Below are 18681 nucleotides of genomic sequence, written 5' to 3' on the forward strand. Positions count from 1 at the left end.
ATCCAGGGCTCAGGTAGAGAGAACAATGTTCTACCCAGCAGGATTCAGGCACAGCCTCTTTCTAAAAGTTGAGGAGTAAAAAGATTCAGCTAGCCTTATGTGGTGGTTGTTTAAATGTATGAAGAGGATTACCCTTGGTTATCTTCTTTAATGGGGGTAAATGTTATTGGATGACCCAGGAATACCCTTTCATTCTTGCTTCTCCTGAGCTCTTGTCCATGAGGAGAATGTTGTGATTTAATATTTACTTTCCATATGACCCCTATATATTGTATGTTAAGCATAAGATTTTTAAAAATCTAAGGTGTTGAAATCTGAATATAATAATGCCTTGTAGAAGTAGCCTAATACTCCAGAGTTAATGCAGAAACTAGGTAAAATGTATCATGGAATTTCTCATGAGTGAACCTTTGCCCCAGATACACAGCTGTTGGTGTGCATCAGATTACCTACTTATGCAATGCTGTAGATACCTTCTGTTTGCATTGTCACATGCTTCTGCAGCTAAATTTTGGACTAGTACAGATTTTTATCTCAAGATAACAAACCATTAAGTAGTTGGCACAGTTTATTAACATAAAGGGAATTTAATTTTTTTAAAGAAGATAAGTAGAATCTTTGATTTATGCTAGACTTTTAAGAACACATGATGCATCTTGATGCTTTCTGTATTGGTTCTATGGGACCTAAAACTAGATTTTAGAGTTATTTTTTGACTTACTGCTGTGTAGCAATGCAGTAGAATAGTTCTGTTTTTGTCACAGTTATAGATTCAACTGATCCAATAGGTATGTTGCATACCTACTTAAAAGAGAGAAGTCAGCTCATAGGCTCATATCAGACAATTTTAGTCAAGTGCATTTTTTTACGTTATGACAACATTTCTGCAACATATCCAATGTCTTTACTGCTCATAGTAAATCACACAGTTTTGACTAACTATGATTAGCCTGAGATGTGGGTGGGAAGGATTTTACTTTCCCCTCCTTGCTTTCCTGGCTTTTTGTAATTCAGGGACACTTACTCAGGTTATCAATGAAGTGCTGGACTTCCAGTTTAAAACAAACCACCAGAAACACTGCTCAAACAACAGAAACAACCCTCAAACACTGCTCGCCACCCCCCGCCAAAAAACCACGAACAACAAAAAAACCCTACCTCCACAATTTTTTCCCCATTTTCCCTCAAGTCTATGGAAAACTTATCTACACAAATACCTTTCTTTCATACCCCCTGGTTGTAGTACTGGGCAGGCTCTATTAATTTTTGGTGGCTTCTGAATCATCTTTCTGTATTCACAGAGGCAACAAAACCCAGGAGCACCTTCAGTCTGTGTGCACGCTTCCATTAGCACCACGTTCAGTGGTGCCAGGAAAGTTGAAGGGTGTAGGTACCAGCTGAGATGAACTATATATAGATACGGAAAAGAGCTGATGGTGGGCCAGTGGTGCATTTTTATTTGGAACATACTGATAGTAAAAAAAGATACGATGAATACATTTTAAAATAATCACTGGAATATAGAAGTGTTTCTACTGTCACTCCAGTTGTACAGAAGTTCAGTTGTATGAATTTCAGTGTGACTTGTTAGAAACTTTGAGACTTGGTTTTTGTCCTAATTAGTTAACCATTCAAGATGGCTGTTGAATTATTGCAAATAATTCCAACAGAGAGGTGGTGTTAGAAGTTGAGAAGAAAACTAAGCTGTTGTTCTGCATAACTGAAATATCAGTTTTCGTTGACTGATCTTGGGCTCTTTATTTGTGCTGAAGAAAACTGCTGGTGTTCTAAAAGCAAAGTTCATTTCTTTCTATTTGGCTCACAATAAAATGAAAGGAACTTAAATTCACAGAGAGAATAAGCTAAACAAAAAGTGTCCTGGGATTTCTGGTCACTTTATAAATGCAAGCATTATGTGTAGCTATCCCAAGAACTATGCAGAGTTGAAGAAACTTCATAGTTGTTTTCTACAGTACTTATTCTTTGTGAATGATTTGGTTATAACTCCTCAAAATGTTAAGATATAAAATGAAATGTCTTGGCAGTCATTTATGAATAACTATCAGCTGTTAGTACTTAACACATTACTGGGCTTGTGTTTGATAGGAGGATGGAATGCTTCTTGCCTCTCTTAAAAATGAAATCTGCACTATGGCTTTAAAACAACTGTTGGTGCAGGTAGAGTGTAGCATGTTTTATGCCCTTAATGAAAAATAGTGGAAATTGGCTTACACTTAGCTACAGGCTGGTTCTGTACTGCATAGTCCAACTATGCTGCTTTTAAAATTAAACTTCCTGCTTGCATAGTTGATACATCTGAGGAGGAGACTTACTGTTCCAGTGGGACAGGTAATTAAAGTTCTCAGTAGCTTTAATAAAGATTTGTGTAAATCACTAATGGGATTGGCATCCTGAGCTCCACTGCATTGGAATGTTGTGCAGTGTGGACCAGACAGCTTTTGCATAAATATTTACCTTGTGCTTTCAAAAACGTTTGAGTTGCAGGTTAGTCTATGATAACATATTTTTTCTCTTTAAAATAAAGGCTGTTTTAAAAACAGTTGTTTTGAATTCTTCCCATTTCAGGGAACTCTCATGTATCTTCCCAAACCTCAAACTTAATTTTACTGTCTTTGTGCAGCTTGTATAGCATGGAAAAAAAAAAAAAAATTAGACCTTACAACAGATAACAGCCACTTCATTGGAGTTTGTCCGTAGGGAGCTGGGGGGAGAAACGGATGATTCAGTTACTTGGCATACAGCAGTGGAGTGAAATAACTGTTTTAAATGTCTGACATTTAAGGATTGGTTTGGGTAGGGAGCATATTAAAAATCGGGAAATTTAGACTTTCAAATTATTCAGCCAGATGATACTGAGACACTTGTGGTAAGAAAAAAGACTCTAAGCCTCTTTCAGCCTGAAGCTGAGTGACTTAATAGTGATCTGTGATCACATGAGGAAGGACAGTGTGATAAGTACCTCCTATGCTTATTGAAGTGTTTGCCCCAAGTTGTTTATTTTTAGGTTCACTAGCAGAAAAATCAGCTATGCATATGGTATTTATGGTTTCAAGTTTGTATCAACACTAAGTTGAGATGCCCTAGTTGGTAAAATCATTTTTCTAGCAAGTCCACCTGATTCTCCCTAAAAAGCAGGGAGGTGACTGTGTGACTGCTATTTTACAAGTGTGTCTTAGATGTTAATTGTATACTCAGTAGTTTTAATTATTTTTCTAAGAAACATTGTTAGCTCCCTCCATCTGCAGTGCCTGTGTATAGATTTTGTATTCTCACTTCTTATTGCTTCATAAAGTTACCTGGCTTACTATTTAAAATGCATGCATGTATATATAAATATATATCTATAAATATAAAAGTGGAGCAGGTAGACCAGCTTGATTCAGTTACTGTCTTCTGCTGGGTGTTCTCCATAGTAATTTTTTCTTGTTGTTAACAAAGCAAAGATTTTGGAGGACCTAGGCCAGCTGTGGCAAGCTGAGAAGCAAATAGTGTCATTTCTTATATAATTATATGATTGACTAACACATATACCAGCAAAGGGAGTCTACGCTCAAAGGACAGGTCTGTCAGTGGGAAATACTGAACATAAGCTAGCTCATTTTTGGCTACTATCTACAAGTATTGCAGTCCAACAGAGCTGCTGGTTCTGGTGGGTTGGAGTCCAGAGGCCTCCAGCATAATGGGAGCTCTGTATTGCTGCTCTTCAGACATGGCCTTGTGACCGTGGAAATTCTGACTGAGCTTGGAAAGGCAGTTGCAGATGTTACACAGTGGGAATAGGAGTTGAGAAATCTTGTTCTCCTGTTTGTTTGGTTGTTTATTCCTCCTCCCCCCCCCCCCCAATATATTGGCAGAATTGAAGCCAATCGGGTGAAACTCAATTTCATTTCATTTCTCACCCATTGGTGCCGATTGGGTGAAATGCAGTAAATGTGCTCTGTCAGGAGGTGCTGACTGAAGAGTAAAATGATTTCCTGGGAAAAAAATGTGTTCATTTTATTAAAACCTGCTTCTTCAGACAAGAATATTTTGAGGGGTTTTTTTTCTTAACTGGGGCTTTATGACGGCTTAACTTAGAGATGTGTTTAAAGCATATGAATTGGACATAAGTGACCCCGAGTTCTCAGGAGTAGATACTGCTACTGTGACTGCACTGAATTGTCATTCAGCAAATGATTTAAGTGGTTTGTCTAGCCTGTACATTTATAGTGACTTTCTCTTTTTGCCTCTCTAAACCCCTTGTTCTTAGCATTCCCATGGTTTGGAATGGATATCGGTGGAACGTTGGTTAAACTGGTCTACTTTGAACCTAAGGACATTACTGCAGAGGAGGAACAGGAGGAGGTGGAAAACCTGAAAAGCATTAGGAAATACTTGACCTCCAATACAGCCTATGGTAAAACTGGCATTCGCGATGTCCACCTCGAACTGAAAAATTTGACTATGTGTGGACGCAAAGGCAACCTGCACTTCATCCGCTTTCCCAGCTGTGCCATGCACAGGTTCATACAGATGGGTAGTGAAAAGAACTTCTCCAGTTTGCACACTACGCTCTGTGCCACGGGAGGTGGAGCTTACAAGTTTGAGGAAGACTTTAGAACGGTACGTGAATGGTTCATATGGGTTCAATGGGAAGTACTTTGGGAAAACATTGTGAGAGCCCGTCTGTTAAAACTTGCTGGGAAAATAACTTTTTTTCAGTCCATCCTAACTAATTAGGACCAACAGAATCAATTCACATTTGTTAATTGGTGACATTGCTGAGAACATGGATGGGGGAGGGAAGGGTATTCTACTTGCTGGGTATTCTACTGAAGTATTGCTGTGCAGGATGTTTTTAGTAAATGTGGAGTTTTTTTAGAGTACAGCTGTGATGATCAGATGCTTCATAATCGACTTAGAGTATGTTATGACAGCCTAGAAGCCTGACACTATAGGTACTTGCAGACTGATTATCTCTTGGAAACCAGGTATGAAACCATACAGGCTGGAGATTTGATTCAGGTTCCCTTCCCTTTGTATTAACCTTCAAACAGACTGAAGTCAAGAGTCTGGAAGACCAACCATGGAGCATGGGGGAGAAACAGAGTGTGGGAGCATAATAATACCAGCTAGCTTTTGATTTCAATTCTGTGAGTGTGTCATTTAAAGAAAGGCAGTTCATGAGATGACTAGATCCCAGATCCCCAAGAATTTAAAAAGAGGCTTTGCAGGGAACTCCAGAAGCTGATGTAAATGTGAAGTTTTGCACTAGAGTACACTTCAAAAATTGGCTGTGGTGGAGAAGCATGGAAGAGCTGTTGTACAAAATGTATTGGAGAGAAAAAGCATTCAGGAGGCAGTTTTCTGTTGTGTATCCATCTATACTGGGACAGATCTTCATTAATTTTCTGTAAAAAACAGACTAATTTGATTGTCCCAGAGCAGTGTCACTAAGATTAATGTGAATGTTTCACTTGACTGGTGGGTCTGGCACTTCTGTCCCTAACTTTTGATCTGATCTTGAGGGTGAGGGACCTGATCTTGAGGGTGAGGGATGGCTGCTGGGTATCGCAGGTTACAGTGGCTTTTCTGTCTCTGCTTCAGTCTAAGGAACTATCATACTGAATCACCAACTGCTGTTGACTGCAGTCCTTGGCTCTGTGTGCTTCATTTTTAACTCCAAGCATGCAATTTTGCTGTACAAGAGGTTTTTTTCTTTGTCAATACCCTTCTGTCATCAATATCCTCACATACCAGGTGACCAGGATTCTAAGGGGGAAAAAGAATGCTGTAAGAGCTCAACATGAATTCCAACTGTTATGCTGTTGTGCAGCCACTTTCAGTAAATATTAGGCTGTTTCCATGTCCAAGGAAGGACTACCAAGTTTCTGAATTGATGTAGTAGTCCACTACTAGTGCTAGATTTCTTGTTCTTTAGGCTGATTGCAAGTCCCTTACAGTTTAGAGTCTACTGATGATTAAGTCCTTAAAAGCTTGTTTGCCTCGCATTGTGTAAGATTGTTGGCACCACAGTAGGAGGTGAGTTTTAGTTCTAGTAAGTGTGGCCTCAGTTCAGGTGGTTTTGAGTATCTTTTCATGTGTCCTAGGAATGATTCAGGTCATGTTCTTAGTGACAATGGGAGGTCACTTCAGGACTTTCTGAAGAGGCTGACTATCCCCTTGGAATGGTCAGTCTCTCCAGATTCATTCTTCCTGCATCGTATAATAACAGCTACCGTTGCTTGGTAAGGAAGTTCATGTCCCTCACTCCCACAGCTGTAGAACTGGACTGGAAGTTACCTGGTGGCTCTCACAGCTGGGCATTTCTCTCTGTAGCTTTGGCCTTACATGCTGTAAATATGCAATCTACAGCAAGGGATCATTCTTGTCTCAGCTGCAATATAGCCAATGCAGCAGGGGAGGCCATAGCTGGAGTTTGGGCTGTTTTGCCAGCTATTGAACACAAATACGAGGTCACATAGCAAATGACTGATGGACTTGGGCATGAAATTCCACATCTCTGCAGTGCTGTTAACATCCTGTCTGCTACAACACTTGAAGGTAGTTTAAGACAAACCCTATAAAGGCTGGCTGGGGAGTTTTCTAGCATAAAGCAATCAGTGAAGTGCACTCACACTAAAGTGAGTGCTTTGGACAGCTGTCCAATTCCACACCTTCCTTTATAGCAAGTGTTTCTTGGCTCAAACTGTAATATCCATGTGGAATTACAGAAGCAGAATATTATCCATTACATGGAAGTTTGCTTCCTTAATCACCCTGAAAGGGCAGAGTGTTCTGGGTACTGGCACTTAAATTGTCACACTTCATTAGCCATTGTAACAGCAGCTGGCTATCAGTGTGTTCTGCTGAGTATGAATTGGCACCAGACAACAGTTTCAGGACTGCTCTGTCAAAGCTCTGAAATACCCATTTCAAGTGTTTGACCACTAACACATCTCTAGAAGTGGAGAATATGTGCCAAGTCTAAATCTTGCTATTGCAGGATTCAGTGTTGTAAAATTACTTATATGGAGGAGACTTTAAATGTTCCTGTTTGTTACTTAGAAGCAGTGTGGAAGAACTAAGGTATGTTTGTGACTGTTGTTATTTTCACTAAAAAATCTGGCTGAATGCTAGGAAACTCATTTGATCTAGCTAACATGCTTTTGTTCTGGCCCTTTATTTTCCTGTGTATATGCTTTTACGTTACTTGTCTTTCATAGTATTTGTCAATGTGACAGTAAGAATTGCATAGATTTAGGAGAGAAGATCCAATATATTGCAAAACAACATTCAAATCCCAAGGAAGGAAGCCTTCTAAGATTACAAAAGCTTTTTCTCCTTAAAATAGACAGGCAAATACCCTGTTGTTACTTGCCTCTGTTTCATTGTCTAGTTGTGAATTCCTAAATGTGTTAAATAGGTTTGATCTAGACATCTCTGTTGCTTTTGTGTATTAAAAAATAACACAAAATGGTGAGACACATTCTGTTTACCTTAAATCTGTTTTTTGTATTAGAAAAAGGCAACTAAATCTACCAAGGTACCTAGGTTTAGCTATTTCACCTCCCTCATATGATCTGCAGTGTTGGAGAGGTGGATACCTGAAGAAGTCTCCATGATCTACTTGCTGATTGCTGGCAGTATGTTGGATCTTTTGTCAATCAGTAGCTTGGCAAATCATGTGATTCATTCTGAAGATCTGAGTGCTTCCCCTAGAAGTAGGAAAATTGACTCTATTCATTAAACTAGACCACAGAAATAATTTTACCAACCATATGGTTATACTTAATGTTCATTGAAGAGAGCATCAGTAAGTAATTCACCAAAAGGACTGTTTCCAGCCTAGGGGGTTTTTTCCTTGGTTTTTTTTCTTTTTTTTACCTCCTTTCTGAATGACTGTTCTATATGGCTGTCTGTCTTTATTTTCAGGTAACAGTGGTCTTAAGGCATGCATGAATCTGCAGCATAATTCTGATAATCCTCCCTCCTTTCCCCAACTACATACTGTCACTTCACATATTCTGTAAATGCTCAAGTATAACCACTTCTGTAAAAGTAAGGAGTACTTAGACTTAACCTGCTTGTGAGATGAATCTCTCTGTGCTCTGTGACTCCTCCATGATAGCACAGGCACATTACTTGCACAGATGTATGCTGATAATGTAATGACAAATAAATTTTTAGGCTGCCACTCAGTTTTGTAAAGCAACTCAACATAAAGGATGGCCAGGATGCGGGGAGGAAGGACTATTCAGACTTTTGATTAAAACCTGCTCTATTATAAAATTTTTGTTGATTGCAGTGGCTCAAAGGTGGGATCTTTGTATTCCTTTCCTGAACAGAGACCTGTAGAACCTGACTTGTCTTGATAGAAATTTTAATGCTGTCTCCAGTGGGAGCAGCATCTGGGCTAAAAACCCTAATCACTTAATCAAGAACATTTGGGACAGGGGAAGAGGGAAATCTCTTACCAACACAAACTCAAACTCAGGCCTTGACCTTCCCATAAAGGAAAATGCTTTAAAAGTGAGCTTGGCTGTTGGATAGTGATTTTCTTGTGCCAGTTATTAGCTAATTCTAAGGCTTGACTTTGTGGTATGAACTGAATGCCTGAGGATGACTTAGAGACTGTATTCATCTTAAAACAAATAAACTCACTGTCCTGTGTTGTAGTATGAGTAAGCTGTGTAACTCTTTCACAGTTAGTGTGAGACACTCAAAAATCTTTCTGTGGAGGCTGGAGGCAGCTGCTCAGGCCGTAGAGGCTGGGCTGGAGTTGAAAGCAGCATCCAGAGAATGGGTAAAGTAACCTCTTCAGAGGGAATGGGGAGAAACAATGGGCATCTCGTCCCTGTCGAGAGAGAAGAGATCCTTACGGCTCGCTGTGCAAGAGGGCAGAGCTCTGCACGGGATTCCTGATGAGTGCTGGTTTTGCCCAAAGCTGATACAGAGTGAATCTTTTCTTCTGCCTCAGTGAATGTTGGACTTGCAGTTTATTTGCATTAGACTTTGTCTGGTTTGAATGTGAGTGGTTATTTTCAGCTCCATAAAGAGCTCCATAAAGTAGCAGTGTTGGGGGTTGAAGTGAAGATAATCAAAATATAAAGAAAGCAAAGTCTTTATGAAAGTGGGGGAGAGGTAATGGGAGGGAGATGGAGGGCAAAGCTAGATTGTAAGCTATTCTAAGAAATAAAAACTGGAGCAATGCCCAGCAGACATAAAAGCCAGAGTGATATAGTAAATGAGGCTATTGTAATTGATAATTAAAACTTGCAAGATGTTATGTTCTTAACAGTTTTTTACAGAAAAAAAAATCATATTTCTCATTGAAAGTCCAAGAGAAAAATGCACTTACAACTTCATCAAGGTTCAGACTTTGTGTTTACCAGAGCTCGGTAACAGTAAAAGTGAGTAAAATGTTTCATGAGCTGGAGCTTCACTGAAAATATGTCTGCACACCAATGGTGATACATTAGTCTTCAACCCCAGTGCATATATATCATGGCTGCCCTCAGCTCACTTCTAGAGGACTGGGATGCTTCATGTTTACCTTGCTGAAGTGGAAATATTTGCTCACCCATAGTAAGAAACAAGTGGGACCCAAGTCTTTGACTTATGTCTTCCTTACTTGAAAGCAGAAACAAGCTGGTACCATGTTTTTTCTTTTTTTACTGCTTGGTACTTGAATACAACTGATTTATTTTTCTTTTACGTTATGCACAATATTTAAAAAACAAACAAGCCAAACAGCAAAGAAATCCAAATCTACATTTCAGCAGATAACACTATTTTCCGGCACTTCTTGGAAGAGTACAGGAGATGGGCTTTCACTCTTCTTGGAATAGCATCTATATGCAGTAACAACAGACTTTTTGTATCCTTGAAATAAGCTGAGTTTCAGGAGTTTGTTGCTAAGGTCATAGGGGAAGGTGTTGGCTACTTTCTTGGCGTGTTGCACCTGCCTGGAAGCATGGTTGAAGTCCTTAGTCGCTCCTTTTGATGGTCCTGGAGAGTTTCTTGAGGTCTAAAGTGTTTTGTTCCCTTCCCCAGTATTCAAAAAACAGTCTTAAAAAAAAGAGGAATATCTATAGTCTGGTTATAATGCAGAAAAATTATTCTTTTAAAAAATGTGCATGTGGTTTCCCTGTAATTATCATAAATTTTCCCTCCAGAGTCTTGTATACTGCTTTGTTCTGCAGTTGTTCTCATAGCACAAATTTCTGACATGACCTCTAGAGAGGCACTGTACTGAATATTGTTACAGGAGTGCAGAGTAGGGTAAGTTGACCATTTTGCTGTCTGCCTTCACATTAGGAATTGTAAAGGGCTGGAAAATATCCGTAAATGCTGTAGGAAAAGCATCCAATTAAAATATGCTTCTAGACACAGCTTCTGTTTTTGTTATGCATATTTGCACATAAACTTTGGTTCCTCTAAAGAGATGGTGTTTGAACAGCTGAAAGTTGAGGGTAAGTAGAGTGTGGCAGGTCAGGTGATGGCAGCAGGAAGAAATGTTTGCTTACTTGTAAATTTGTTACAATGGTTACAGGCACGTCTATTCTGCAATGCAGTTTTGCTGCTTTGGGACATTGTGAGCAAAAAGGTAGTTCTCTCTGCAGGGAAAGGGACTGACTTGTGCCCCTGGCTCTATCATGGCTTCTTGTACACGATTGGGTTACTACATTACTTGAAACTTTGCCCTAATTTCTGTTTAGACGTAAGAACAGTGGTGGCTCACAGAGCTATTTGGAGCCTTGGGTGTCTGGTGGCTGCAGAGCTTTTGGTTCTTTGAACGAAGGTGGATTGACGTAGAATACTGATGCCTGTCTTGCCTATTCCAGAAGTCAAAACCTGACTGCTGCAACAACACAGGAAAATAGTTTTCAGTCTGCTATGAATATCATACATGAAAGAAAGCAGTAATAAGACTTCTCTGCCTACAGTATATCAACTGTTAAATATAGCACAGAGCTATAAAAAGCAGAACAAATTTCAGTATGTCTTTTATACATGGAGGGCTGGACCTAATAAAACCTCTCTGTGTAGTGTTTCAGGAAGAACATGATTAGTTTCTCTTGTTCTGTTCTTACAGAATTGGTGAGCTGACTGGAGAGTTTGTAGAATCAAGGATTTTGTCTGTGTTTTTGCACTGATGCCAGAAGTGTTTAACTCTGATTTGTATTACTTGTTTGTGTCTTGCAAGGTCTCTGACTAGTGCTTACCTGTTTGTAAAAGTGCAGCATGGATCAGACAAAAGTAGCTTGTGGCTGGGTGTTTGGCTTACATTAGAATAGAGGTTTTGGTAATAGGGGGCATAAATCTGCTAATGACTTGTCTTTGTACAACAGCTCCTGGTTCACAGCACGTTTGTGCATCTGTGTTAGATCACGTTTGGTCATGCTGCATCTGGCTTATACACTGGGGTGAGGAAACTGACACTGCACAGCACATAACCTAGGGAAAGATCATGGGTAGTATAGAATATTTCCTTATGTCATCTAGGTATGTGCAATGTTTGTTGAACTAAATAAATCATGTAAAGAGTGATGACTTAGTGGACTCAATGCAATGGTCATTGTGATAAAGAGTACATGAAGGGTTTATTATGTTGATAGCTTGTATTGTGTACATCTTGGAGCTTTTCCTCGGTCTAATGGTAAGAAATTGATTAAATCCAAGATATTTGCAAAGTAGCCTTAAGAATTCTGTAGCATTTCTTGAAAAACTTTTTCTCATGAATTTTGCTTATTCTTTGTATTTGCTAGCTAAATGCATTGTTCAAGTCTTTTATGATGCATTTCTCTAATTTAAATTTGTGTACCTATGTGGTAGCCAAGAAAAAAATATGAAGGGATTGCAAAAGTTGCAGGAGGAAATACAGAAACAAGGAGAAATGATCTCCATCTCTCTCACTTGTCCTGTGAATAACTGGATTGTATTGAGGTCTTTGAGACTGCTGGTTTGGGGTTTTTTTGGTCTTATTTCTTTTCCCTGGTTACAGGATTTGAGGAGTGGCAAATAAAACAAAAGGACGGACCCAATGAGTGGGATGGCTTTCAGTTGTGGCAAGTTAGAGCTGTGTACAAGAAGAGCAAAGACTTTAACAGGGGAGATTTAAATAGCTTAAAAGAATGTAACCTATTGACCGTGCCTGTTCCACAGAAATATCTTCCCTCTTTATAGTGACTTAATATAGCTTCCAGAATTAAAAATAGGACATAGTTACCCATGTAAATCTGCTCCATTAGCTATTATGAAAACATCCTGCAGTATGCAAATGCTGGAGAACCAGCTGTGTATAACTCCATTATACTCCGTTGCTTTTTTTTTTTTGCTAGAAAGTAGAGTTAGACGTGACCTGCTTTGCATGTGTGAGGATGAAAATGACCTCAGGGTCTGGACAACCTTACAGGTTTTTTCACCCTCTCTTCTACCTAAAAATGGAAAGGAAACTTTCTACAGTTGGTCAGTGTATCCTGTTTTGAGAAAGGGATGTTATTTCTAATTCTAGTGAATAGAATGCTATGGCAAGTAGACATGTCTGTTGAAGTACAGTCATGGTGACCTGCGAGATCGCAGAGGGAATGTCTTTTGTCAGCTTCTGTTACTCGTTGTCTGCCTTTTCTTAAAGTGATATTCTGCTGCGGGCATGGGCCTGACAGTCTTTTTGTTTGGACGTTTTATATGGTTTTTCACCAAACAGGGGTTATGCCTCTATTTTTCAGGAGGCATTTTAAAGTGCTCATTGTAATTTAAAAAAATAACCAGATTAACTGGTGACATATACTAAAAAAAAAAAGTCCACTGTATATTTAGTGCATGCTAACATAATGTGCATATAATCACGTTTCTATTGAAAATTTCATTAAATTGTTGGGAAATATAGTTGGATGATGAGCTAAAGTACTTTGCATCCTGAGGAATGCTGCCATGTAGGCATATGTCAGATACTACCCAAAAGCTGCAGAATATGGCTCCTCTTGGGTTGGGAATGAGGGGAAAGAAATTTATTGCTTCAGAATACTGAGGGGAAGACATAGTTCCTGCTTGTAGAGCCCAGAATGTCTCAAAGGCAAAGGAGCTAGATGGCATTACTGCATAGCACATCCTTGTTTTGGGAGGTACCTGTTGACAGGCAGATAGTGAACTTTTATTTCAGACTTCATGCTTAGATCTTTGTACTGCTTAAATAGCATAATGTGTTACTATTAAAGTGATTAAAGTGCTTCAGTGGAGCCTTTTGTCCTTCTCAGTGTTGTATTATACTAGGAAATGTGTGTTTATTAATTTCTTGTTCTTTTACAGATGGCTGATCTACAGCTCTGTAAACTGGATGAATTGGACTGTTTGATCCAGGGCCTCCTTTATGTTGATTCTGTTGGTTTCAATGGCCAACCAGAGTGCTATTATTTTGAAAATCCTACAGATCCTGAACAGTGCCAGAAAAAGCCTTACTGCCTTGATAATCCATATCCTATGCTGCTGGTTAACATCGGCTCAGGGGTCAGCATCCTAGCTGTGTATTCTAAGGACAATTATAAAAGAGTTACAGGATCCAGGTGAATTTACTTTTGTTTCTTTTAATTGTTTTCTTTTCGCCTTCACAGTCAAGCACGTGGAAATTGGACTGTGTGATCAGTAGCTACAGCCCCAAACTGTGTATGTCTTCCCATTTCTTTTAAAAGCCTGCCAGTAGCAAGGCTGAAAATATCCTTGGATTCCTTCAGAGAGGAGATCTACATCAGGGAAGTCATTGATCTGTTCAACTTTAGACCTGCCTTAGTCTCTTGTTGGTGTTCTTACCTGTTTCCCATCTTTTGCTGTGAATTACCAAAACAAAGCTGTCCCAGCAAATGAATCTTCTCTCCCCTGCATTCTGTTCTTTGGTACATCGTACATGTTAAAGTTTCTCCTGTATACTGCACATGACTTGTATATATGTCTTCTATTGCCTGACCTAGGGCATATCTTTGCCACAATGGTAGCCATGAGCTATTTTTCTTAGACAGTACAGATGGACACAAGTTCTATGGAGGACATTGGATTTCCTGCAGTTCTGGGTCTTTTTCAAGCACAGAGATTTGTCATCAATAGGCGTGCTTCTAATCCTTCCCACTATGGAAGGAAAAACATGACTGCAGTGGTTTGTTGACTTGTTATAGATGATGAAATCAATACTATCTTGTGGCTGGTGTGCAGAGCTTTCTTCTGTTCAGATACTGTCTATTACAGTGCTATGAGATGTGTTCTGAAAAACTTACCCAGTAATCCAGGAGCATGGACTAAACAGTGTTCCTATCTGACCTCCTGTGCTTTTTCATGCAGTCCCAAGTGTGGTTTCTCACTGATCCTCTTGTTTGCAGTGGCTCCAGTTGCTGTGACTGCAGTCACTGCAAATAAGCGAACTTTGTCAGTGGCCAAGAAAGAATGAGGAAGGATGTAGAGGTTAGTAAGTTGAAGTTCATGTCTATAAGACTGAAAAGTCCAAAGTAGGACTTTAATGAGTTAGCAACATATTATGCACAGTTAAATACTCCCTGATAAATTTATGTAGTCAGTAAATATTGTACTTGAGCCTTTACAAAATATTCAAGTGAGTGCTCCTCGCTGAGAGTTCTTGCAGGGAAAGAACATTCGGGACTGATGCTGGGCTTGCTTTGAAAAGGAGCCAACCAGACTGCTTCCTGCCACTGACTAGGGGGACAAGATCTGTCTTGGCTGCCAGCCCTGTATAGCTTTACCTTTGTTCGCTGTTCATTCTTTTCTCGCTTATTTGAGTGCTCTGCTGGCTAATTATTCTTGTGCAGAAAACTTGTTAGAGTGCTACGAATAGGGAAGTGGTATCTGTGATGTTGGATTGGACCTTATTTTTAGCTAACCCTTGAGTATAATTTCTCCTATTTAAGTATTAAAGACTCAAGTCTAGGTCAGTTAAAACCACACTGGATGACACTTGTGTTAAATAGAAACTCAATGTACGGTGTCTGTGTCAACTCCTCTGAGGGAGGAGTTGCTAGATACAGTTGGCACCTGTGTACAGCATGTTGTAAATGGCAGTCTAAAGAGTTGTGGTAAAAGCTGGTTCAAGCTGCTGGTCTGAAGGGAATGTGCTTTTCTAGCCTTGGAGGAGGAACGTTCCTTGGCCTGTGCTGTTTGCTCACTGGCTGTGAGACATTTGAAGAAGCGCTGGAAATGGCTGCAAAAGGAGACAGCACCAATGTGGATAAGCTGGTGAAAGATATTTATGGAGGAGACTATGAGCGCTTTGGCCTTCAAGGATCTGCTGTAGCGTCAAGGTATGTGTTAATTGAGCTGTTTGTAAGGAGTCCCTTAGGAAACTTCCTGTACACGCTAAACTGCGTGCGTAATCCCTGGACTATGCACTGTGTCCATGTGGGAATGTCTCTGGATGTATCATGGGGTTTGTCCTTAGATCTCTCACCTACTTCTTGCTCTTTTTTTTTTTTTTTTTAAACAGGTGTAAGTAATGCCTGATGTAGTTTGCTTCTATTTAAATTACAGTTATTTTGGAAGTGTCCTTACTCATTGTTCTGCCTTTGTAGTGAGATCCTTTTTCACGTTTCAAATCTGTCACAAATGAATGGATATCAAATCCAAGCAAAGCTTGCTAAACGGTAAAATTTTATGGGCTTTTATCACTCCTAAATATCTCATATTAAAAGACATGATCTTCCTCACACAGCTTTGGTCATATGATGAGTAAAGAAAAGAGAGATTCCATCAGTAAAGAGGACTTGGCCAGAGCTACTTTGGTCACCATCACCAACAACATAGGTTCTATTGCTCGCATGTGTGCATTGAATGAGGTAAGTTATTTACCATGAGCTTAAAACCTTTAGAAACAACATAGGGAGATTATCAGGATGCAAAAATGCAAATTGCTGGCATAGTAGGTGTGTCACTGGCCTTGGTAAATATGCATATGTTTAATGTAATGTCATAACTCTTGTGATGTGTTATGTGTATGCTTTGATGCAAAATGTAAGGCTGTTTGAGCTTCAAAGCTAGGGGAGAGGGGAGAAAAATTGAGTGTAAAGATGTCTTTGAGGCATTGAGCTTCAGCCTGGAGTGTTCAGTTGTTCTCAAGCTGTAGTACATTAGATATTAAAATGTTTGTAATACTAATTATCTCTGTTACTTTGTAGTTATGTACAGATTTTACTATAGCATGGCATAATTTATTTTTAATACTATTTTACTTGGATTGTTTCCATAGCAGGATGGGTTCAAATTGTGTATTGTTTTAAATGTTTGGATAGATGTAAGTTCCATTGCATTGTGTCAGAAAGAAGAAAAATGTAGCTCATTTCCCTGCCTCAAACTCCTATCAGATGCTTATTACAATCTTTTTGTTAGGCATGATAAATATGGATGGATGTTCCATCCATACACTACAGCTTCCAGCAGTTAAAAAAGAAAAAACAAATGCAAAAATCCCCACCACAAACCCAAAAATTTAGGCCCTTGTTTTTATCTGCAGATTGCATCCTTTAGTATTATGTGGTAACTAGTACCTTTTATCGGCTCTGAGCAGATAATGAATTTATATCAAGTTTAAAAAAAAAAAAAAATTTACAGGTGTTTTACCTGCACAGCATTCTGTTGGTAGAAGAAATTGCTGCTTCTTTTATATTTTTCATCAACAACACACACACACAGAGCCAAAAAAACTGCCAACAAAACAAACCCAAGAAACTCACCCAACTGCCATCTAATTACTTTAATGGGTCTCATCTAGCTTATGGCTTTATGAGAAACAGTAAATAATTAATTGCTAGTACTTTTGGTGGGTGTAGGTTTCAATTTGATTTTTAATAAACCTTTGCCACATCTCCCTCTTGTTCTTTCCAAGACAGGAGGTCCTAGTACTTAGTCTCCTTTCCTAAAAAAAGAGAAGACACTCTTTTTGCACTGCTTCGTTTTGTCTTTTCAGTCTTTTTATGGTTGTAATTTTAAGATTGAATTATCAGATCTTCATATGGTATTCAGAGTGTGGATGCTCAATGAATTTATGTGATGATATATTGATAAATTTTGTGTTCAGAGTTCCTTTACTCACAGTTCATAATATTTCATTTTTGTGAGCATGGAACTCATTTCTAAGAAATGATCAACAGTCCCTCCATGATATCATCTTAAAGTGGCTAATTTGGAGCCTGTCATTGTGTCTGCATAATCAAGTGTCTCTCTTTCCCATTTTAGTTGTGTCATTTCACTTTTTTGATTTGAACTTCACCTGCTATTTTTTCCTCAGTCACAGGATGTCTCTTCAGCATTGCTATGCTGTTAATTTTTTATACTCTTTTGATTTTCTATGCCATTTTTATGTTTTTTCTCATATTCCTCTCTAGAGGACTTTTAAAATATATTGAACAGCACGAGTTGTAGTGTATGCCCCTATCAAATGCCACTGATAACCTTCCTTCGTTGTGAAAAGTGGCTACAGGCATGCATATTTCTTTTTTTCTGGGCAATTCCACTCTTTCAATCAGGATGATTCTCTTTCAGTGTTCTCTTTGCTTTCAGCTTCTTTACAGTGTTGCCTTGTGGCATGGAGTTCAAGCAGCATTGTACAGGGCTATCAAAGCATAGAGAGTTGCAGCAGGGAACCACATGCGGTGCATTCAGAGGAGGAGATAGGCTGCTAATGAAACTAATGCTTCTGAGTCATTGTGAGAAAGTTCCTAACATCTTTGTTCTGGGGGCAGGCTTACTTAAGAATTGGATGTGATCCATAGAATCTTGTGGAGGAATGTGAATTGATGTGTTAAATAATCTTCATTTCACAGTGTCAAAGTAGAATTTCTCCAAAATTGAAGTAAATTATTTTGTAGTTCTAAGGAATGAAAACTTCATTTAGTCACTTTACATACTATTAAAAAGAAAAATCAAACATGCAGTATCATTTTAAGTAAACTAATCTTCAGATAGCTTGCTCTTGGGAAAAAAAACTAATGCTATAATTCTGCTAAGTAATCTAGACACTAAATTGCCTTTGGGAGACATAGCTCTGACTTAGAGCAAGCTTGATGAATCAAATCACTGAGTAAGAGCTTAATAAACAGTTGAATATCATATTCTTTTGTGGAGCTTGTATGTATTAGATTAGGGTTATGGTAAAGCTCACTTTTAGGTTGACAGAATCAATTTATGCCCTGAAGCATGACTTTTGATAAGTTTTTCCCAATGATTGCAGCTTTAATATTATGTTGAAAATGACTTGCATATGTGCAGGAAAAAATGAGGCTGGGGAATAAATGAAATATTCTGTCTGCAGAACTTCAAAGCAAATTTGCTTGCACAAAGTTGGCAGTGGGGTAGAAAAATTCCATAGTCTGGAACCATTTGGCCACAGACCCTTTGAAATGGCCTGTCCTAGGCACAGCAGAAGTGCATAAAGGAAACAAATCTCCTGGTTTATACTTTCCTTACTTGCAGAACATGTAATTTTGCATCTGAACAAGCTGCCTTGCAAAAGTATGTGCAGGGTTTTTTATTGTGTTATTGATTTAGATTTCCCTATTCAATTATATTGGCAGATATGTGAATATTCTGTATTGAAGGTATACTGCAGCTTTCTGCTGCAGGGTAGTTGAACAATTTAATGAGACCCCACAGAGTGAAAGAGTGCATGTCTTTTCCAGGGTGTTGTAA

General features: G+C 38.9%; 1 protein-coding gene across 18 annotated transcripts in view; it reads left to right on the top strand.

Moving 5' to 3' along the window:
- The window catches only part of PANK1 (pantothenate kinase 1), a 50807-nt gene that overhangs the window by 20590 nt on the left and 11536 nt on the right, over positions 1–18681 (top strand). For all 18 annotated transcript variants that reach the window (XM_048310726.1, XM_048310731.1, XM_048310739.1 and 15 more), the window contains 4 exons: positions 4271–4623; positions 13312–13565; positions 15126–15302; positions 15710–15833. In XM_048310726.1, coding sequence (XP_048166683.1) covers positions 4271–4623; positions 13312–13565; positions 15126–15302; positions 15710–15833 — 908 coding nt within the window. The remainder of the gene's footprint in view (positions 1–4270; positions 4624–13311; positions 13566–15125; positions 15303–15709; positions 15834–18681) is intronic.

Source organism: Corvus hawaiiensis, chromosome 8 (assembly GCF_020740725.1).
Source record: "Corvus hawaiiensis isolate bCorHaw1 chromosome 8, bCorHaw1.pri.cur, whole genome shotgun sequence".
NCBI classification, from domain to species: domain Eukaryota; kingdom Metazoa; phylum Chordata; class Aves; order Passeriformes; family Corvidae; genus Corvus; species Corvus hawaiiensis.